The sequence below is a fragment of the Mobula birostris genome, chromosome 4, assembly GCF_030028105.1.
Source record: "Mobula birostris isolate sMobBir1 chromosome 4, sMobBir1.hap1, whole genome shotgun sequence".
Classification (NCBI taxonomy): domain Eukaryota; kingdom Metazoa; phylum Chordata; class Chondrichthyes; order Myliobatiformes; family Myliobatidae; genus Mobula; species Mobula birostris.
In genome coordinates, this window is record NC_092373.1 from 180839797 (window position 1) to 180863996 (window position 24200).

Genomic DNA, 24200 nt, shown 5'->3' on the forward strand with positions numbered 1-24200 from the left:
AAAACTTAATAATCCCCATGCATGATCTAAAACTTTTTGAAGAAGAAATAGAAATACAGAAAATATTGAAGACCTTGAATAATTTGATGATTACTTTGGTTATTTGTCCCATCACTCTTACATTCAAGTTTATTCTACACGTGGGCTATAATTATTTTTGGAAATATGGAAGAAACGGAAGGTGAAATATTTCACATCATTTTTTGGGAAAAAGATTATCTGATTTATACTAACACCAATACTAGTGAGTTTGGATGTATTTAGTCATATTATTTGAAATTTTTACAAAAAAGTGCCTCAAGGACCTTACAGCCTTCCAAATTACATAGTCAATACTGTGAAACAATAATTTTAAAAAATTCCAGATAATTTTGTTATCAACATTTAAAAAGTCAGCTTTGATAATTATACAGAATCAGGAGGAGTCTGATTGATATATCTGAGTGTAAATGCTGATAGCTAATATTTCAGTCATGTTTGCTTTCTGATATAATTCAGAATGATTACATAGAAAAGGAATTCGACATTTGGGTAAAATTACCTTGTTATAAATATAGAATCGTGAATATTAAAACAGTTGCCAAACGCTTGTAAACATGAAATGAAATTTACAGGTGTAAAACTTCACAAGTCTTGTGTTGGTATAAAACAACATAAACATGACACTTTGATGGGAGCCTGGAGTACCTGACTGCAATTTCATGGAGCTGCATTTGATCGGCGCTGCGGCACAGACACGGTTTGTACTGCAAGGGTTAGTATTTTCCTTGCAGCTGTTTCTGATCTGCTGCATTGATAAAGTAGCCCTTTCTTCAGCATTACTGAGGCGACCGGTCTCGCTGACGTGCGTGTACCCGTTCCCGGGTCCGGCTTGAGAGTCGCAGCCAGCTCTGGAGGCGTTATCTCCGGTGCGTGTCTCTGTGTATTTTGTCCTTCCCCTCCCCCAGCTTCTCTCTGAGCAAGCAGTTGTCTGACTGAGTAATGAGCTATGATATGGTTGGCCAGTCTCCAACCACAGCTCCTCCTGATTGGTCTCTCTCAAGCTATCGTATACAGTGATTGGGTTCGGGGCCTGTTTTTTTTTCGCAGCATATTTTTTTACAAGCTCAAGCAAATTCTGGTACAAAGTGAAGGTGGGGGATGCAAGGTTTGGCTCTTCATTTCATTTCTTTTATCCTCGGGTCAAGGTAGTCGCCAAGGACCGGCGGCTTGTGAAGGGGCTGGGTGGGGGTGAGGTTATTGCGGGGTGGAGAATGGAGCTGTTTGCGCACTGATTTGCAGATGGGTGGATTTATTTAATTCTTTGGCAAGGTTTGGGTGGGGTTGCTCCTGATCGCTTAGTGTGTGGTTCTGCAGTGTATCAAATAAGGGGCTGGGTTGTATTTTTCAATAAACACATGCCAGGAAACTTGTGTATTTCTAGAGGGCTATGGGGGTAGGGAATCTATAAGTTCAAGCGCATAAGCGTATTGTAATCAGACTGCCTGACTTTTATTTCCTCATGGATGAATACTGCCCCTTCTCGTAGTTTCATCTGTTGAGATGTATTTTGTGCCTGGAGGTCTGTGGATGCTGTAACTCAGTGCTTCCCTGTGTATAACTTGGCTGACTTCGATGCAGTACAAAGTCTTGTTCAGCACAAGTTTATTACAGATTTTTTTTTACGTCAGGCAGCCTCTTGCTGAAATATGTCAATTCCAACCTTTTTTTGGAGGGGGGGGATATTTTAACATTGCAAAATCAAAGCTTTATTTCTACGTAATCTGCTGGATGAAATTTATGCTGATTTTTGATGTGTATTTCCAGTTTTTTTAAATACTTAAGATTTTTTAAAGTTAAAGATATTTCTTTCAATCAAGTTAAACTATTGTAGTTTCTATATTTTGGTCAACTGCCTGTAAACCATTTTAATCCTTTCTGAGATTTTCTTGAATGAAAATTTGCCTGATGTCTGTTAAGTAAACGATCCTCCATGACGGGCAGAAACAGAGCTGCAAAAGGGTTTCAAAATAAATATTTACTTATCTTGAGCAATATATGGAACGCTGTTATGGTTCTGTGTACACATTTAGATAAATTCATCGTGCATTTATGGTCATTCGTGGTGGATTTGGATTTTTTTTGATACTTTGATTAGGCTTTTCCTTGGTTGCAGGGTAGAATGCATGTGTGCATTTATATTTCTGATTAGATTTGGGTATGTGATTTTCCAGATAAAATCAAAATCGTAGTCTGCTTGTGCATCATTCTTTCAAGCATCTGATTTAACCTTTTGTAATAAAGGTTTAGTTATTTCTCAACACCAGTTCTTCTGTTTCTGTCCATTGTTCATCAGTTTAATCTCAAGTTTCCTCTGATCTATGCTAAACCATTTTAAAAAAAATCCTTCTGTAAAAATTTGTCAAATCATGTCAGTGACATGTAGTCTTTCGATAGATTGTTGTCTTTCTGATAACAGAACTTGTTCTGGTTTTTGTTTTATAGGGCAGAAAGGGAATAGTTGAAATATTGTTGCTAAGCACCTTAGCAGTTGGTGTAATAAACTGAGTATTTCGTTCCAACTTTGAACTTGCAATACCATATTCTTGAATTCGTTAAACATGTTTTTATGTGACTAACTAGAAAATTGGTGTGCCTTACAATATTGTAATGTCCTTGAAGAGGCTTCTGAATTAAATACTTCTGAATGTATCTGAGTCAAACTTGATATATTGCAGAATGTGGGGTGGAGTGGGGAAATGGAAGGTTTGCCTTGCATGTTTTTGAAACTGAAGGTGGTTTTTTTACATGGTTGGAGAATGAAATCTTGTGTTTCTTCCATTTGGTTGTGGTGACCATTGATAACGTATGTGTGTAAAATATTTTTTATATAGGAATCATTATCTTGAGATTTGTGTAAGGTGTTTCTGTTACTTGATATACTGTAAATTGAAAAGAAATGTACTGGAAGTGGATCAGGCAACATTTGAACAACGAAACATTTAATGTTTCATGATGAAGAAATGTATCCAGAATGGGGAAGAGTTAGAAAGAAGCCACATCGAGTGGAAAACAAAGTGGGAGGGGAGATGAAACAAAAGAGGAGATCTTTTATTTCAGAGGACGAGTGGTAGCAATTGATTTTTAAAAAAAAAACGTGGTGAAGTCTGCTGTAAAAGTGTAGTAAATCTATTTGATGAATAACAAGATCAATTTGGAAGAGTTCTTAAATTGCCACCAGGAAGTACAAGGGGGTGACTGGCTTTATTTTGAATCATCTGCTGGGGGTGTGCAATGTAAGGCTGGAAATTTTTAATACTATAAATTGTTAACAGAACATAAGAAATAGGAGCAGGAGTAGGCTGTCAGGCCCATCAAGCCTGCTCCACCATTCAATAAAATCATGGCTGATCTGGCCATGGACTCTTATCTACTTGCCTGCCGTTTACTGAGGTAGCCTCCACTGTTTCATTTGGCAGAGAATTCCACACATGCACCACCCTCTGCAAAAAGCAGTTCCTTCTCATCTCTGTCCTAAATCTACTCCGCTGAATGCTAACATGAGGAAATCTGCAGATGCTGGAATTTCAAGCAACAGTCGTAGAAGTTGCTGCCTCCAACCTGATGGCATGAACATTGACTTCTCTAACTTCCGTTAATGCACCACCTCCCCCTCGTACCCCATCCATTATTTATTTATTTATTATATATATTCTTTTTCTCTCTTTTTCTCCCTCTGTTCCTCTCACTATACTCATTACCCATCCTCTGGGCTTCCCCCCCCCTTTCTTTCTCCCTAGGCCTCCCGTCCCATGATCCTCTCATATCTCTTTTGCCAATCACCTGTCCAGCTCTTGGCTCCATCCCTCCCACTTTCAAATCTCTTACTAGCTCTTCTTTCAGTTAGTCCTGATAAAGGGTCTCGGCCTGAAAGGTCGACTGTACCTCTTCCTAGAGATGCTGCCTGGCCTGCTGCGTTCACCAGCAACTTTTATATGTGTCCCCTGACTGCTGCTGTTCAGACTGGGTATCTATGATAACCTGTGTTGCCATAGGTGAGCTGCTGTTCCTTGCAAGTCACAAACCCAGGAGATTCGGCAGATGTGGGAAATCCAAAGTAACACACACTAAGTGCTGGAGGAACTCAGCATCTATGGAGAAGAATAAAGAGTTGATGTTTACGGCTGAGACTCTTCATCAGAACTGGAAAGGAATCAGAACTGGAAAGGAAGGGTGAAGAAGTCAGAATAAGAAGGTGGGGGAGGGGCAGGAGTACAAACTGGAAGGTGATGGTTGAAGACCAGTTGGGAGGGAGAGTAAGTTGGTGGATGGGAGCTTGTTGTCTTGTGTTGGAGGCCAAAGTCATAAACATTGTTTACGTGAAAAATGGTGCTTGAGCTTCTAGAGACGAGGAAATAATAGGATTGGTACAACATCTGTCAATATCTGGACAGGAGCCCACACCGGGTAAATTAGTTGCAGAATAAAAATCGCTGAGTGATAAATTGCGAATTATTTCTGAACAAGGCACCAGTGTTAAGAGAAGCATTTTGGTTTGCCAGTATATCTAAGCTGAAGAACTTTTGTGGTTGTAGTTATTAAGAAAAGTGCAGTTTTGTAAATTTATTCTTAAATAACACAGTGGAGAATTGGAAGGCTATTGTAATTGCTAACATCAAATGCTTAGAATTTGATTTGTTTGTGTCTTTATTTTTAAAAGAATAAAATGCAGAAATTCACTTCACAGTGCGATTTCAAAATTGAGATTGACATTGGAATAAAGTCTCTATTTTAATCTTGATTGCTTATGGAAAGACAACATTGATGCTCCTTCTGATAATAGGAACAGAATTGGGCATTCCTTGATGTGCAATTTTCCTGATTATTTTGCAAAGGCAAAGTATAAAATTTAAGGAGTGCCTGAAGTCTTATCAAATGAGAAATTAAACTGTACAATCAATGCAGAACAAAATTAAAGCAACCAATAGAACATTGAATACATTGAAATAATTGAATATTGTTTGGCAAACAATACGACATGAGATAATATTGCAGCTCTACAAAACTTGAGTTGAACCTTGGTTAGACGGACTGAAACAGAAAAACAAGGAAGAAAAGCTGAGGCTTTAGAAGGCGTTGGTCATTGAGTATTGTGAGCAGTTTTGAATCTCATATCTAATGATGGATGTATTGGCTTTGGAGATGGTTTATAAGTGGTTTACAAGAATGATCCTGGGAATGAAAACTTTAATATGAGGGCATTTGATGGTTCTGGATCTGTACTCACTAAAGTTTAGAAGAATGAGGGGGCATCTCATTGAACTGGGCAGAATAACATTCAGCAGGACTGGATGAGCCGAAGGGCCTGTTTTTGCGTTGTAGTGCTCTGGACCATGCTTGGAATATTGTGCCCAGTTCTGGTTGTCTCATTATAGGAAAGATGTGGAAGCTTTATAGAGGGTACATGGGAGATTTACCAGGATTCTATCTGAATTAGCATGTCTTGTGAGGACAGATTTGAATGAATTAGGTCTTTCTCTTTGGGCTAAAGGAAGATGAGAGCTAACTTGGTAGATGTGTATAAGAGGCATAGCTAGTGACTTCATTCCCGGTGGTGGAAATGGCTAATATGAGGGGTTCTAATTTTATAGTGATTGGAGGTAAGAATAGGGAGGATGTCAGAAGTAAGTTTTTTGTGTGTGTTGCGTGTATTGGTAGAGGTAGATACATTAGGAACATTCAAGAAACTCTGAGATAACACTCCATTCATTCATGTGCCTACGTAGGAGGGAAGGGTTAGTTTGATCTTGGAGTAGGTTAAAAGATGAGCACAACATTGTGGGTAGAAGGGTCTGTACTATTCTATGTATAAGTCATCATGCTGAGACTTGACTTCATGTTTAGTTATCGGACTGTAATAAGTTTTTAACTTGGAGGATCAGCAAGTCTCAACTTGGACTGAAATGTGGAAGTAATTGAGGTATCGAGCAAACATTGGGAATAAGAGGCCAACTGGGTACGTGGATAGGAAGAGTCATACTGAAATGTCTTTGTTTTAATTAAATGGATTTGGAATTGGATACAGAGGTGGCCAATGATTTCCAGAAAGATTTGGGAGCACATTCAACAATGATAAGTGTGGTATTAAGATTTGCCTGCAAGGCTGACAGCATTTTGCATTTGTCCCCTCCGTATAAACTGCAGTTGATCCAGATCTTTCAAGGGATAGGTCTGATTGAATGCCTGATAAGATGAGGCAGTATGACATGATTATTCACTGGAATTAAGGTGGTTCCTCTGTAGATGATGCAAAAGTAAAAGGGATGGAGAATCTTCTGCATGGCTTGTGGATTGTTCTGGAAAGTAGCATGACCTCAATGTGACAAACAGTTCAGAAGCAACTTGGAGGAGGAAACCAGAGGTCCATGAGTCAGTCCTCATCAGAGACGGAGAGAGTCAGTAGCTTTACATTTCCCAGTGTTATTATTTTGGAGGACCTGCCCTAGGCCCAGCATGTAAGTGTAATTACGCAGAAAGCACGGCAGTGCCTCTACTTTAGGAGATGGCTAAGATTCAGCATGACATCTAAAACTTTGACAAACTTCGGCTGGCTGCATCACAGCCTGGTATGGAAGCACCAAAGGAAAATCAGACAAATAGTAATGGAAACAGCCTAGTCCATCAAGGGTAAAGCCCTCCCCACCATTGGGCACATCCACATAGAGTATTATCACAGGAAAGTAGCATCCATCATTGGGGACCCCCACCACCCAGGACATGCTCTCTTGCTGCTGCCATCAGGAAGGTGGTACAAGAACGTCAGGACTCACCACCAGATTCAGGAACAGTTATTACCTCTGCACTATCTGACTCTTGGACCAAAAAGGATGTCTTCACTCAACTTCAATTGCCCCATCATTGAAATGTTCCCACAAGCTATGGACTCACTTCAAGTACTCTTCATCTCGTGTTCTCAATATTTATTGCTGATTTTTTTTTTTGTATTTGCAGTTTGTTGTCATTTGTACACTGGTTGAACACCCAAGTTGGTGTGCTTCATTGATTCTGTTATAGATTTATTGAGTATGCCTGCAAGAAAATGACATGTCAGGTTGTATATGGTGACATATATTTACTTTGAACTTTGTTTTGATGTTTCTAGCATTCAACATCCATTTACTCAGTAATATATCCTTCATTTACTGCACTGTTTCTGCTTGGCTTCCAGCTGAAATTTCTTCCTGGTACAAGCTTGTTCTGGAAAGCTATTTCTGTAATCTGGTCGGCATAGTGAAGTTTTGCATTCTGATAACTTCATGAATTCTAACAGAATGGCTGTCTTTTTCCAAAAAAAAATAGATTTGTAGAAGTGCTTTAGTAAACACAACCACTTTGTCAAGCCACTTTTGTACTACTATTCCGACTGAAGTTATCCTTTGCCTGAGTACTACGGGATTTGGTTCCCTTTTTTTTGCTAGCTGTGCAGAGTTTAAGCTGGTTGCATTTGCACTGCACATGATTGCCTGCCTCTGACGACGTTCCTGGCAAAGATCATATTGTTTCATGTCAGATCCCTCCAGCAAGCACTATGAAGTAAGTCAATTTTTGACTTTTTTACACTTACCATCCCATTCATTTGAGCTGCTTAAAAAAAGTTCCTGTTTCTTTATGCTCAAAAAAAAAGTGCTCATTTTTACAGTCCTGACACTGGCATGTCTTCACCTGAGCTAGTTCAGCATTGCCTTGCCTAAATCCTTGTGTTGGCTCCTTTTAGACCATTTCAAAGAAACCTGCACCACTTAGTGTTATTAAGTGACAAATTGTGTTTGGTAATTTCATATTGTACTTGGTTTTATAGAGGCATTTTCTAGCCTTGCAAATGCTCCAACTATTTCTTCGGAGGTTTACCTTGTGCCTCTCCAGGAATCATTGGTGACAACATCAAAGTTGAATTCCTTGTTATACACACATGTACACATATGCACAGGTGCCATAGGAAAAACTTGCTGCAGCATCACAGGCACATAGCATCAAAAGCAGCAAAAATTAACAAGAGAAATCTAAATTAAAATTGCATGTTCAATTTTTATAAGCACAATCAGAATATCCTTTTTAGTGCAAGCTGGTCATGGTGTTGCTTAGCTGTACTAAGATGTTTTAGATATGTGGAGGCATTTAAATCTATTCAAAACTTTAAAAAAAAACACCTGGCATGAAAGATTTTAAAAATAATTTTCGAAAAGTTTGCCCTTTGGCTTCAAAGCTGGAGGCCAGCAATCAGCCCCTTTTGAGTATATTTTTATTCTCCCATTTTTCCATTGCCTCTTGCCTCCATTTCTCCATTCTCCATTCTCCATTCCCCCCCCCCCCAATAGAGGAAATCCCAGCAAGACTGGACATTGCCATTAGATCCCATATGAAACTGCATGACAGATGTGGCACCATCTGTCACTCACTAAGTCTTGGACTTGTAGTGAGTTGGTATTAAATCTATGGCGCTTTTTTTTTGAGTGGTTGAATGCTGGTGGTTTGCTTCAATTCTCAATCACGCAACTAGCGTTTTAATTGGGAATACTTTGGTTGCAGATGTATATCAAAAAAATGTTTGTACTCAAAAACTGATTTTTGCTCTTTCTGTATGCAGGGAAAACAATTGGAGGGAGATCAGAGTTTACAGATTTGTTATCAGGAAATGCAAATGATTATGTTTAACACAAGATCATCCTGAAGCAGTTGCGTAAATCAGTTGGCTCTTTTCACAGGCTATGTTGTGTACCCTGTGAATTTTGCTTTTAGGATATTGCTCATTTATTTCAGTCTGCTTCTTTGTTGTGCTTCCTTGGCACTGCTGGAAATAATTTTTCAAACTCCAAACTTCTGTTTGCTCTAATTTTAATTTGGTCTGTTTATTGGGCAGATACCGGCTGCACCCTGAATTGCTGATTTTTTTTTAAGTTCTTCAAACTTCTCTAGCTATGCATGTTGCTTCAATTCTCTGTGAAATACTAATTCTTTAAATTTGGAAAACAGCGACTTCTGTGCTAGCATCAAACATGGATTCAATGAAATGGGAATTCTGAAACATCTGTTAGCAATGCAACTCAATTTCAGAAGGGTACTGTGCATTGCTGCAACTGTGTGGCATTGTAGCGCTGGGGACAAATTTCTACCACCTTAAGTATTTCACATGGAAAAGAATGAGATTGGTTGCACTGTTAGAACATCATTAAGACCAAGGAATTGATTGTGGACTTCAGGAAACGGAAGTTGAGGAAACACAAACCCTCATTGAGGGATCAAAAGTGGAAAGGGTGAGCAGTTTCAAGTTCCTGGGTATCAACATCTCTGAGGCACTATCCTGGGTTTCTTGACTTTGATTTCCTTAATAGTTCCATTTAATTTCCTTAATAGTTCCATTTAATAGTTCAATTTGATATCAGAGAATCTATACAGTAGACAACCTGAAATTCTTCTTCTTCACGGACAATCATGAAAACAGTGCCCCCAAAGAATGAGTGATAGTAAAAACATTAAAACCCCAAAGCCCCCTTCTCCCCTCCATGCACAAATAGCAGCAGAGCAGCGACCCTCCCCTCACCCCACATTTCACCAAAAAAGCATGAGCACCTTCTACCCACCAAGCAAACAATAGCAAAGCTCCCAAGAAAGGCCATGATCTGAAGTACAAGAACTAATCATTCACCTAATAATTTGAAGCACCACAGGCACTGTTTCTCTTTCTCTCTAATAAAGAGACAGAGGTATCACTCAGCAAGAGGAGAGAAATAAAAACATATTCCTCATAAATGAAGACTGCCCCTTCTTGTAGCTTCATCTGTTGAGGAGACATGACAGTGGCTATATTTCTTAGGAGTTTGAGGAGAATTCATATGTCACCAAAGACGCCCACAAATTTCTACAGATGTACTTTGGAAAGCACTCTAATTGGTTGCATCACCTCTGGTATAGACAAGTCATTGCACAAGGTCGGAAAAGGCTGTAGAGTTGTAATAGAGCCAGCTCTGGCATGGTCACTAGCCTTCCCAGCATCCAGGACACCTTCAAAGGCAATGCTTCAAAAAGAAGGCATTCATCATTAAGTGGCTTAATCACCCATCTCCTGTTGCCCTCTCATTGCTGCCATCAAAGAGGAGGTTACATTCAATGTTTCAGAAACAGCTTTTTGTTCCTGCTACATTCCCACAGTAGTGTAGCAATCAGTGCAACTCCAATACAGCCCAGGGTGTTCTGGAGTTCAGAGTTCAATTCCGGCACCATTCTGTAAGGAATCCATCCCTGTGGAATGTGTGGATTTTCTCCACATGCTTTGGTGTCCTCCCATAGTCCGAATGGAAAAATTTTCCCATGATTAGGTTAGGGTTAATCGGGGTTGTCAGGGATTGTGTGGTGTGGCTCGAAGGGATGCAGCATGGAATAGGCCCTAAATTAGATAAACTTTCCCTCTGTCATCAGACTTCTGAACCCATGAACACTTCAGTACTTTTCCATTACTTTTTGCACTCCTTATTTAAATTTTTTAATATGTAATTTAGTTTTATTATGTATGGTACTGCTGCTGCAAACCAAAAAAATTCATGATGTATGCTGGTGATAATGACCTGATTCTGAAGTAGTTGAATAATTTAGCATTCAGATTTTATTTACTACATATGCAACAAAACGTGCGGTGAAATGCCTTGTTTTAACACTTGATATACTGGGGACAGCGCACAAGTGTCCCCATACATTGCGGTCCCAACATAGCAGGCCCGCAGTGTCTAGCAGAACAACACAGAATACAACTAAACAAACTCTTTTTATGTGTGTGCAAACATTCACACACCTTCGACTCCAGGATCTGCCCCCAGTCTTTGACCCTAGACTCTCAAATTTGCAATCATCAGGCCTCCAACTTTGTAGATTGTCCTGCAACGTGCTGATACTGGGTTTGACGTTTGGCCTAAGCACTTTGATTTGATCACGAGCTTGACCTTTGGGCTTCGACTTCTGGGTTTGCATGAACCACTGACCCCTGTGACCTGAAGGGTTCATAGGCCCTCATGACCCCCTCCTATACCTGAGACTTGCCCATTAGTACGTATTAGTAGTAATGGGCAACTCTCCTCAGTAATACAAGTTTAGTTTTTCCAATTGAGGTCTAACATAATTTCCCTACTAAAATAGCCATAAGAGCCAAGGAATAACAATAAGGGACAAAAAAAGTGATTAGCAACAGGAAAAATTCTGCAAATGCTGGAAATCCAAGTCAACACAAAATGCTGGATGAACTCAGCAGGCCAGGCAGTCTCTATGGAAAAGAGTGGAGGATCCTGATGAAGGGTTTTGGCTAGAATGCCAACTACACTCTTTTCCACAGATGCTGCCTGGCCTGCTGAGTTTGTCCAGCATTTTGTGTATGGTGATTAGAATTTTCTTTGATATTCAGAAAGGCAAAATAAACTGGAGGAGCATGTTCTTAAATCAGTGACAGTTGTCTGAGTTGTTGTTGCATAAATGTAAACTTTGTTTGATCTGTGGCTGTGTTCACAATCACTACCTCAAATAATCTCTTGCCCAAAAAGTTGGGCACCCATTGCAATTCTGGGAAGAAGTTCATGGTGCTTGCATTGCCTTGTCAGCTACATCAGAACTCACAAAGCTCAAATAGAAGCAGGTTATCCTCAATCATGAGGGATTCTTTACGAAATGGAAGGTGCCTTGTGGGTCCATGATGGCTGCTGTGAACCTTTCCACGGAAATTATGTAACTTTAAAGATTATAGAAGGTATTAAACAAGATAATGCATAAATGCACTTTAGACTATGAATGTGTGTGTATGGCGAGGGTAAAATACTTTAGGTATCAGAGAAGCTGCAGTTTATTTTGTTAATGAAATTCTTTCATTGGCACATCTGTCATGATCAAGATAATCTGGATTTGAAGCTGCTTGAGGTTGGATCTTAAATTGGTATTTTGTGGACAGCTTCTTAAAAGCCAGAAGTCTTAGCAGTGATACATTCCATATAACATTTAAATAGAAGGTGCAGAATTAACTTATGGAAACTGATCGTATGCATGGTACAGTTGTCATTTGTATTCTGGGGCATATTAACATATATTGGTGCTAGTTAGGAAAGCTAGTTTCTTTTTAAACAACAGAATCCTAAAGAGAAATGGTTTATGTGGGAGCAGTGCAGTAGCAAACAATGGGCCAGATCAAGTACAGTCTAGCCCAATAAAATGGATTAAGTGTGTTTGATGCCAAGCACCTTTAAATCGAAAGTTGATTACCATGTCTTTTATTCTTTGCCAATTGGTTGAGTGCATGTCTTAGCTTGGCATATTGCATTCCTTTAGATGTTAAAATTGTAATGTCACTTATATTTTTAGTAAAGGGCAAATTGTAAATTAGATGAATACAAGTTGTATTACATACTGTACAAGTTAAAGTTATTTTGGTCTGTTTTACCTTTCACCTTGACTCTTCAGTGGGAGTTCTGAGCTTTCATTTATATAATAATTTCCCAAATTTCAGAACATTACAGATCTGTTCAAAAGGTTAGAACACTTTTTAAAGGCATGGTCAATGCTGTAATTTTGGATATACAAGTGTGGCAAAAGTCTGCCAAACAACGTTATGACTTGCTTAAATCATGTCAGTTAAAGTTCGACATAAAAGAGATTACAGATGCTGGAAATAGTCGTAGAATACTACAGAACAGAAATGGGCCATTGACCTTTTTAGTCCATGCTGATTTGTTCTGCCTAGTCCGAGCGACCCACAAACAGACTATCACCGTCCATGCCCATCTCATGTACTTATCAAAAACATCTCTGAAATGTTATGATCAAACCCGCATCCACTGTTTCTGCTGCAGCTTATTTCACCAGTCTGAGTGAAGTCCCCCTTAATATTTCACCTTACACCCTTAACCTATGACCTCTAGTTCTGGTCTTGCCCAGCCAGTGGGGAAAAGCCTGCTTGCATTTACCCTGTCTATACCGTTCATAATTTTGTATACTTTTGTCAAATCTACCCTCATTCACCTACATTCCAGGGACTAATACCCTAACCTATTCGTCCTTCCCCATAACTCAGGTCCTCAAGTCCTGGCACATCCTTGTATATTTCGTCTGCACTCTTTCAATGTATTGACATCTTTCCTGTATGTAGGTGACCAAAACCGCACAAAGTGCTGTAAATTAGGCCTCATCAACATCTTTGACATTTTCAACATAACATCCCAAATGCTGGACTCAATACTTTGATCTATGAAGCCCAATGCACCAGAAGCTCTCTTTATGACCCTATCTACATGTGATATCACTTTCAAGTAATTATAGCTCAGTATTCCCAGGTTCCTCTGTTCTACTGCGCTCCTCAGTGCCCTATCATTCACTAAGTCCTAACCTGGTTTATTCTCCTAAAGTACAGTGCCTCACATGTCTGCATTAAATTCCATCTGCCATTTTTCAGCCCATTTTCTCCAGCTCGTCCAAATCTCTTCCTCGCTGTCCACTTTGCCTCCAATCATGATGTCATCTGCTAATTTGATGATCCAGTTTATCACATTATCATCTAAGTCATTAATATATATGAGAAATAATTGGAGTCAGTACCGATCACTGAGGCACACCACTCGTCACAGGCCTCCAGTCAGAGGCAACTATCTACTACTGCTCTCGGGCTTCTCCTGTGAAACAATGTTGAATTCAATTTACTACTTCATCCTGAATGCCAAGCAACTTAATCTTTTGGACCAGCCTCCTAAGTGGGACCTTGTCGAAAGCTTGCTAAAATCCATACAAACAACTTTCTCTGTCTTTCCTTCACCAGCTTTCCTGGTAATCTCTTCTTGACATGACCTACCATGCATCGAGCCATGTTTACTATCCCTAATTAGGCTCATCTATCCAAATCCTGTACCTTTGAATACTATCCATTAACTTACTAGCTACTGAGATCAGGCTAACAGGCCTATAATTTCTCTGCTTATTCTTAGAACCTTTTCTTGAACCAACATTAGATATCCTCCAGTCCTGCAGTGCCTCACCCAGAGTAAAGAATGTTTTTTAAATACCTCTGCCAGGGCACTTGCACTTTCTGCACTAGCCTCCCAAAATGTCTGAGGGGACACCTTATCAGGCCCTGGGGACCAACTGCTTTAATTTTCCTCAAGACAGCAAGCACCTCCTCTGTAAGTTGTAGGTAGGCCACGATTGTTTGCCTCGGATCTATAGATGTGAGTCTATCTTCTGAGTAAATGCAGGTGAAAAAATCTGTTTACAATCTTCTTTCTCCTCCCCCCCCCCCCCCCCCCCACCATCTCCTTTTGGCTAAATGTATAGATGACCACGCCGATCTTCAAATAGACCAGTTTTGTCCCTTTGCTCTTAATATATCTGTAGAAACCGTTGGGATTCTCCTTAACCCTGTCTGCCAGAGCAACCTTATGCCTTCTGATTTCCCTCTTGTATTCCCTTACTTTTTTTTTTATATACTTCCCTAGTACCTCATTTATTCCTTGCACCTCTTCTTAACCAGGACTTCAGTACCTCTCAAGCTAAGGTTCCCTAAACCTGTTAACTCTCCCAATATTTGACTTTTGAAGGACTTCCACTTGAAACATTCCTTTGCCAGAAAATACCTTATCTTAATCCACAGATGCCAGATCCTTTCTGATACCATCAAAATTGCCTTTTCTGGAGCAGCATAGAAATTGATAGGGAACATGACTGGTTAGGCAGCATCCATGGAGAGAACTGGACTGTCAATGTAGATGGTCTCCATTGATGCTGCTTGACTCATTGAGTTCCTCCAGCATTTTGAGTTGTTCATTTAGGCTTCAATAGCTTTAGACTGTGTCAGCTCAAGACTTCTTGTCATCACTTTACCTGTTAAAACTGGGTGTAGACCAGACATCTGTTATGAGGAAAGTTTGGAGGGAATTGGCTGTGAAGCAGTCTGTTGATTCTCAACTTCTGTTCTTGAGATGTGCCTTGAGGGAGGAAATATTAACCAACTTTCTGGAGGAAAGTTACTAATATTCACCAAGCGTTACAGGGTATTTTCGATTCAGCTGGGAGGGAATATCATGCAATGGTGTATCATTGTGTTCAGTTCTGGTCACCTCATTATGGGAAGAATTTGTAAGCCTTGGAGGGTGCAAAAGAAATTTACCAAAATGCTGGACATGTTCAACTACATCATAAGTTTGTGCTCTTTTTTTCCCCCTCCTTTTTGTCTTGGAACACAGATCTAAAATTAGTTCAGCAGTGGAATTTTGTGCCATAATGCATGTCACCATTCGCATTGGTTTCTATTTTCCTAGGGTTTCTAATTGGCATAAAGTGCTGGAGAGAAGTGTTAATGAGAAGCCACATGGTCAGTGTAAAGCTGCCAAATGGAAATGCATGAACATTGAAGCATCTAATTTGTTTAACCTATCTCTTCTGTATTACAAGAACATGCCATTCAAGCTATTATGCACTGTTCACATTTTGGTGAACAAAATGTTGGGGAAGACTTGTAAACTACTCCTCCCTGTCACCACCTTGTATCCAGCAACAACTGCAAGGTACTCATGGATTACTTAGAACTAAGTAATTCATGGGTCTAGCTCCTGACCTTTACGTGTGGCTTCGCTACTAAGCCTGGCAGAAACATTTGTGCTGACAGGAAAAGGGGCAAAGGCGGGTTATTGCAGCCTTAAAACTGTCGCTTTTGGGCTGTGGTTAGCAGCTCCTCTATGAAAAGGAAAATTCTGATCTCAAATTTTCGCTGCCTTGGGGCTATACCAATTCATGAAGAAGCCTTCTGGAGTAAGTCCAGTAGAAAAATCCAGAGCTGGAGTCCCGAAGGCAGGCCTCTGTTGAATTCAATGCTGACTGGCAACTTCTGCAATGCCGCTGGTGGTGCCACAACTGTATCAGTCTCTTGTCTTCATCAACAGCTTGGAGAGGGTGAGCCTGCTGCATGGGCTACAGTTTCCTTTTCGTATTGTACTGCGCTGGCTTCCATAGGTAGCTAGGACACGACATCCATAGTTGACCTCCAGTCAACAGAGAGCTGATTCTAAGGATGAAGATCAGTTGGTTAGATGTCTGTCTTCATTTCTTTAAAAAATAACTGTATTTTGTGTGTGTGCGTTGTTTCTTTTCTATTTTCATTTATTATTTCTCCCCTTTGTGCCTTCTTTGACCTTGTGTTTTCCATAGGATCCATCTCTTATATGGCAATGTTATTCTCATTAAACTACCTGTTTCTCAAATGGGTCCAAGTTAACTGAGAGTAGCCTTTTCTCTCTCAGAATCTGCAGTCAAGTCCCCCTGCTCTTCTCACCACCCCCCCCCACCCCTTCACCCAGGTTTTCTAAATTTGCTTTCATTATCACTGCTCATTAAAAAACAACAACAACTTTCATTTTGCCAGCTGTCCCTTCTCCTACTTCTTGGATCTCAAGTCCTTGAATTAGTTGACCAATCTACTCCCAATCTTGGTCATCATTTGAATCCTTCCCAATATATTTTAACCAATTTCCATTGTACAGAAACAGTCATTTTCAGAATTGCACAGTAAGATTCTAAACAATCCCTCTGTCCTCAACAATAGCCAGGATATAGTCTATAAATTATAGCGAGAGATAGAAAAAGCATGTTAAAAATGCAATGTTATGTTAGTCATGGGGGATTTCAGTATGCATGTTAGGGAAAATCCAACTGATGCTGGATCCCAAGAGAATTTGTGGAATGTCTTGGAGATGGCTTTTTGAAGCCCACTAGGGATCAACAATGCTGGACTGGATGTTGTGTAATGAACCAGATATGATTAAGAAGCTTAAGGTAATGATACCCTTAGGAAACAGTGATAATATGATAAAATTCACCCTGCAATTTGACTGGGAGGAGATGAAATCAGATGTATCAGTATTACAGTGGTGCAAAGGAAATTGGAGGTATGAGAGAGGAGATGGCCAAAGTTTAATAGAAAAGGACACTAGCAGGGATGATGGCTGAGCAGCAATGGCTTGAGTTTCTGGGAGCAAGTCAGAAGGCATAAGATAGATGCATCCCAAAGAAGTAATATTCTAAAGGCAGGATGATGCAACCGTGGAAGTCAGAGGCAACGTAAAAAGCCAAAGAGTGGGCATCTAATAGAGGAAAAATTAGTGAGAATGTAGAGGATTGGGAATTTAAAAAAAACACAACAGAAGGCAACAAAAAGGGGGGGGGAGATGAAATATGAAAGTAAGTTGGCCAATAATGATGCCAAAAGATCTTTTTCAGATATATAAAAAAGATGAGAGGTGAGAATAGATACTGAACGGCTGGAAAATGATGCTGGAGAGATAGTAATGAGGGACAAGGAAATGGTGGATGAACTGAGTAAGTATTTTGCATCAGTCTTCACTATGGAAGACAGTAGCAGTATGCTGGAAGTTTGAGTGTGTCGGGGGCAGATTTGAATGTAGTTGCTTTTAACTTTTACTAGAGAGATGGTGCTTCTGAACCTGAAAGGTCTGGAGGCAGTTAAGTCCTGTTGGACCACACCTAGAGTTCTGAAAGGGGCATCTGAAGAGATTGTGGAGGCACTAAGAATGATCTTTCAAGAATCACTGGATTCTGGCATGGTCCCAGAGGAATGGAAAAGTGCAAATGTCACAGCTCTTCAAGAAGGGAGGGAGGTAAAAGAAAGGAAATTATAGGCCAGTTAGCCTGATGTCAATGGTTGGGAAGATGTTAGAGTCCATGATTAAGGATGTTTTCAGGGTACTTGGAGGCACATAATAAAATAGACCAAAGTCAGCGTGGTTTTCTTAAGGGAAAAATATTGCCTAACAAACCTGTTGGAATTCTTTGAGGAAATAACAAGTATGATAGACAAAGGAGAATCAATGGATGTTGTGTACTTGGGTTTTCAGAAGGCCTTTGACAAGGTGCCACACATGAAGCTGCTGAACAAGATAAAAGCCCGTGGTATTACAGGGAAGGTATTAACGTGGCTAGAGAATTTGCTGATTGGCAGGAGGAAGAGTGGAAATCGAGCCTTTTTATGATTGGCTGCTGGTGACTAGCAGTGTTCCACAGGGATCAGTGATGAAACCACTTCTTTTTAGGTGGTATGTCTGTGATATGCATGATAGAGTTGATGGCTTTATGGCCAAGTTTGCAGATAATACGAAGATAGGTGAAGGTGCGGGTAGTGTTGAAGTGGCAGGAAGGCTGCAAAAGGACAGGTTAAAAGAATGGGCAGAGAGGTGGCTGATGGAATGTGGTGCTGGGAAGTGTATGGTCACGCAGTTTGGCAGAAGGAATAAAAGTGGGCTATTTACTAAATGGGGAGAAAATTTAAATATCTGAGATGCAAGAGGATTTGGGAGTCCTTATTCAGGATTTCCTAAAGGTTAATTTGCAGGTTGAATTGGTGGTGAGAAGGTGAATACAATGTGAGACATTCATTTCAGGAGGACTAGAATATAAAAGCAAGGATGTATTGCTAAGGCTGTATAAGGCACTGATGAGGCCTCACTTGCTGTATTGTGAGCAGATTTGGGCTCCTTATTTAAGAAAGAATGTGCTAACATTAGAGAACTTTCAGAGGAGGCTTGCAAGGATGATTCCAGGAATGAGAGTGTTGCCATATGAGCAGCAATTGAAGGCTCTGGGTCTGTACTCACTGGAATTTAGAAGAATGAAGGGCGAATCTCATTAAAATTTATTGAATATTGAAAGGCGCAGATAGAGTGAATGTGAACAGGATGTTTCCTTTGGTGGGAGAGTCTAGGACCAGAGGGTACAGTCTCACAATGTAGGGATGTCCATTTAGAACTGAGATAAGGAATTTCTTTAGCCAGAAGCTGGATAATCTGCAGAATTCTTTCACACTAGTGGCTGTGAAGCCAGGTTACTGGGTGCATTTAAGCCAGAGGTTGATGGGTCTGGGGTGAAGGCAAGAGATTGGGGATGAGTGGGAAATGGATGAGCCTTGATGAAATGGTGGAGCAGACTCAATAGGTCGAATATCTAATTCTGCTCCTATGTCTAATGGTCTAATTTGGTAACCATAGGAAAGGCCCTAGGTTGTCATCCTGAACCACTTCCTCTACACTCTTGTCCACGAGGCTTGGTCTGCGCTCATCCAAATCAGAAAACCATCAGCAATTGCTTTGTAGAGAATCTATCCTTTGCACCTAGCAGTTTCACATGTTAATGCTTATTTTAGGCAGCAACACAAAATATCAGTTTTCCCATGCATGCTGATGACATCCATCAATACTTTATCCTAATCTCAATTGACTCCTTTTCCTAATGACTAAGTTCATCCCCATCAGTGACATCTATCTAAAACTAAAACAGACTGTTTACAGGCTTGGTTTTGTTTTTATCTTGCATTGAGGTTTGGGCAAAATAGGAATGCCACCATTAGAATGGCTTATGAATACTTCCACTTCTGTCTCAGCTTATTGCCTGTTAAACACTTTAACTATGTCTTAAGTTTTAGACCCCCAAGGACCCTGAACTGGCCTTGCTGCTTCTATTCTTCAAAAGCAAAATCACCTCACCCAAAACTGTTGTATCTTGGACCAAACTGTATTAAACTGTTGTGTGAGTTTGCTGATTTTGGTCTGTAGTTAAACATCTAAATTTCTTATTCTTTCATATCACAAGCACCTTGAAGTTTCCCAGCAGAGTCATCTTAAACTCAGTCTAAAAGATCTGATCTAAAGAACATATGGGTCATGCCCAGCTATTACTGTTCAGATATTGGTGATTGTGTAGTTACCAAGTCCTAACACTGCAGCTTCCTCTTAGAATTTCCGGTTTCATTACCTCGGTTTTCTTTCATGTTGCTATTTTAAGTTCTCTTCAGCCAAGCCTTTGCTTAACTGCCCTAATATTTCCTTTGTAGGATGTTAACAGTTAATCTTTAGACTTGGGTTTTTAATGGTCAGATGTTGAACAACTGGCCTGGAAAATTGTTTTTATTCATATAGATTTGCATAAAATTTCCATATTTCTTCAGAAGCATAGTTTTTATGATCTATGGATTTTATTTGTCAATTTTTTCCACAAATTTATTGCAGCTTTTATTTGATTTTTCAAATGTTGCTTCCTGGTTGCTGTCTGAGGGTGTTCTTCATTGTCATTGGCTTCTTAGGCAGGTTTATGACATTACTGTGGTTAAACTCTACAGATTTTGTGCAGAACATAATTTGCTTTAGGACAAATCCATGAAAATCTTCTGATATGTCATTGGGTTTCTTTTGAGCTTAGTGGTAACTGGCGGGACAGAATTGTTGGAAATATTAGACTATTAAGTTGTCGGAGAAACTTCTGGTTCTTGATTCCAACAATCACTTGCAACAGTGTGGTCTGATGCACTGTAGAGAGCTTGTAACAATAGTAAAGGTCTTTTTGAAGTTCCTTTTCTAAATCAATTAAGTTGTTCTGAACCCTTGTCCTTGTTAGTACACATTATTCCTGGTATTGATACATTCCTTTGAATTGCATGAAATGGTAGGCAAAGCCTTTCGCTAACTAAAACTGGGTGCAAATGTGAATTTGTATTCCATATAGGGTACTAGGTGAGCTTGGATGTACCAGAGCTACAATAAATTGGAAATGGTACTTGTTGGACTTGCTGAATGCTGGTGTCTAGCTGCAGACCGTATTTCAGGCTCACGTCCAGCTTCTAATGCTGATAAAACTGTCTAGGCTTTGAAAACAAATAATGGAGCCAATATTGGAGTAATGAATCCTGTCACTGCCATTATTCCTGAGTGTAAATGGCAATAGTGTGAAAACTAGCATTTAATCTTGGACCACTGTGCTTGTCTTTGATTTTATTTAACAGGGGTAGAGCTGCTTTTGTTTAGTGAAGGAATGTTCCGGAAGTCCCTAGTAAATGTGGCATTTACTAAATTGTTTGTTCAGTAGCAAATAGAATTGTAACATGTGCTGCTTTTTGGACGGAGGAGATTTGTTGTTTGATTACCTTTTCAAAGAAAAAAGATGAACATTCTATGTTAAAATGCAACCAATGTACCCAAACATTTTGAGATTGTATGGTTCAATGTTGAAATCAACCAGTTGTCCTGTAAGGTATGGCACTAACTTTAAAAACAAAAGCATGTTTGCTTATTATGGCAGCTGTCAGTTTCAATAAGTGGTTTGCATACTTATATACAATCCAAACAGATGCAAATCTTTGTAAGGTGGGAGTTGCTATTTGATTTCAATTTGTGATATTTCCCCCTTAAGTAATGTTAGCAGATATGATAGTGCTGTGTCACAAAGTTAGAGTAACTATCAGTGGATTTCTTGCTGTGATAACGTATTTACTGATTGCTTAAAATTTTCAGCTTGATGTTTTTCATTTGAGCAGCAGAAACATGAGAGAGGTTATTCTTCAAGTTGGGTGTTAATAATGGTAATGCTTCATTGCTGCAGTATTGTGGAATGAAAACCATAGTTTCTGAGATGTTTAAGTACAGCTTGATATTAAATATTAAAGCTGCTTCATAATCACAATTTAAAGGGACTTCTGCGTAATTAGCATTTGTTGCTTTGTAGTCTTTGTAATTAATCTGCATATTTGTGTAGTGAGATAGTTCAATATGAGGACTGAAAATGTTCTGCAGTATAATTTGAACATCGATATGAATTAAAATAATGGGCAGCTAGATTAGTTCTTACAGTCACTGTGGGTTCAGGATACTCAATCAGCCTTTAAATAAAAATATCGTGGGCTCACTATGCTTATCTCCATGCTGTTTCCCCTGGTGGTACTGAGTATTGGCAACTCTGCAAATCACATTGAGCTCTAGAGCTTACTGTCATGGCTGTTTCATGAGCATACTGGTCTATGAACTGTTACTGGGACTCCCCAGAGCACTCTAATGGCCTTGGACATCTTTGCAACTTCTAAAATCAGTGAAGTAGATGAACCTTAAAGTTAAAATTCCATTAAACACTAAAGAACTTTATTTTTATTTAAGTTGAGAAATAAACTACCTACTCTGGTTTCCCACCCAGGTCAGCAGCCCCTTTCATTTGAATAGGGGTGCCTTGCATTTACCTGGTTGGCTTAAAGTTGAGCACATCCAGTTTTTCAGTTCATTATGACAGAGCTTCATTCCTGGACCTGTCCTTTGCTACTGAACTCAGCAACTAGCTCAGGTGCTTCATCAGTAATCCTGATGAAGGGTTTCGGCCTGAAGTATTGTCTGTTTATTCCTCTCCATAGATGCTGCTTGACCTGTTGAGTTTCCCCCTGTGTTTGTGTGTATGTGTGATCTTGTTTTGTGTTGTGTGCAGCTGTGAAAGTTGGGACAGTTATTTGTGCATTGCAACCAGTTGGACCTTTTCAAAAGTTTCAAAGATACATTTAATGTCAGAGAAATGTATAGAATATGCATCATGAAATGCTTTTTCTTTGCAACCACCCACGAAAACAGAGTGCCCCAAAGAATGAATGACAGTTAAATGTTAGACCCCCAAAGTCCCCTCAGCTCCCCTCCTTTGTGCAAGTGGCAGCAAGCAACCATCCCCCCCTCCTGCCCCCCACCCTGCAAAAAAAAACGCACCACCACCAAGCACTCAAACCTGAGCAAAACAACAGCAAAGACACAGACTTGCAGTTATCCCAAAGACTGTATTTCACCCAGTATTCAACATGCCACAGGCTCTCTCTCCCTAATAAGGGAGAAAGAGGTGTCTCTGTTTTCACGAGTGGGGAGACATAACGAACAACTCGCTGGTTTATGATGTTAAAAGTCTGATCATGTCACTTTTTTCAAGCTCTGTGCCCTCTGATGCTCAGTACAGGAGCCCCTCAGGGCTCTTTACAGAGCTCCTTCCTTTACTCAAGTCAAGTCTCTTTTTATTGTCATTTCAACCATAACTGCTGGTACTGTACACAGTAAAAATGAGACAATATTTTTCAGGACCATGGTGCTACATGAACAATACATAAACTACACTGAACTACGTAAAACAACACAAAACTACACTAGACTACAGACCTCCCTAGAACTGCATAAAGTGCACAAAACAGTGCAGGCGTTACAATAAATAATAAACAAGACAATAGGCACAGTAGAGGGCAGTAGGTTAGTGTCAGTCCAGGCTCTGGGTATTGAGGAGTCTGATGGCTTGGGGGAAGAAACTGTTACATAGTCTGGTCGTGAGAGCCATTTACCCATATATACCCATGACTGTGTCACCACCCACAGTTCCAATCTGCTAATTAAATTTGCCGACAGCACTGCATTGATTGGCCTTATCTCAATCAATAATGAGGTGGTCTACAGGAAAGAAGTCATCTCTCTGACACAATGGTATCAAGAAAACAATCTCTCCCTCTATGGTGCAAAAACAAAGGAGCTGGTTGTGGGCTACAGGAGGAATGGAGACAGGCTAACCCCTATTGATGCCAATGAATGTGGGTTGAGAGGGTAAACAGCTTCAAGTTCTTCGGCATCCACATCATCGAGGACCTCACGTGGTCTGTACACACCAGCTGTGGTGAAATAGGCACAACAGCGCCCCTTTAACCTCAGATGGTTGAGGAAGTTTGGTATGGGCCCTCAAATCCTAAGAACTTTCTACAGGGGCACAATTGAGAGCATCCTGACTGGCTACATCACTACCCTGTACGGGAACTGTACTTCCCTTAATCTCAGGACTCTGTAGAGAGTGATGCAGACAGCCCAGTGCCTCTGTAGTTGTGAACTTCCCATGATTCAGGATAATTACAAGGACAGGTGTGTAAAAAGGCCTGTAGGATCATTGGGGACCCAAGCCATCCCAACCACAATCTATTCCAGCTGCTGCCATCTGGGAAGCAATACCACAGCATAGAAGCCAGGACCAACGGGCTCCGGAATAGCTTCTTCCCCCAGGCCATCAGACTGATTAACTCACGCTGACTTGAGTGTATTTCTATGTTACATTGACTGTTCTATTTATTATAAATTGCTATGACTGCCCATTGCACAGATGGAGATTTAACGTAAAGATTTTTACTCATGTATGTGAAGGATGTAAGAAATAAAGTCATTTCAATTCAAAGATCTGGGCACACAGCCGTGGATATTCTGACACCCCCGACGACACACAGGTCTCCTGCCGTGAGACCAACCTTCGATCTGCCTCTCTCCAGAGCCCCGAGGTCCTAGGCCTTCAAAGCTGAGCCGGAATCTCAGGCCGAGCCCTTGGCG

The 24200-nt window shown here is 40.2% G+C and overlaps 1 protein-coding gene across 1 annotated transcript in view; it reads left to right on the forward strand.

The window, feature by feature from the left end:
• Positions 1-988: 988 nt before the first annotated feature.
• LOC140196810 (C-terminal-binding protein 1-like) overlaps positions 989-24200 on the forward strand; it is a 227511-nt gene continuing 204299 nt past the window's right edge. Inside the window, 2 exon segments of the mRNA XM_072256629.1 lie at positions 989-1075; positions 1077-1147. Of these exon segments, the coding sequence (XP_072112730.1) occupies positions 989-1075; positions 1077-1147 (158 nt within the window).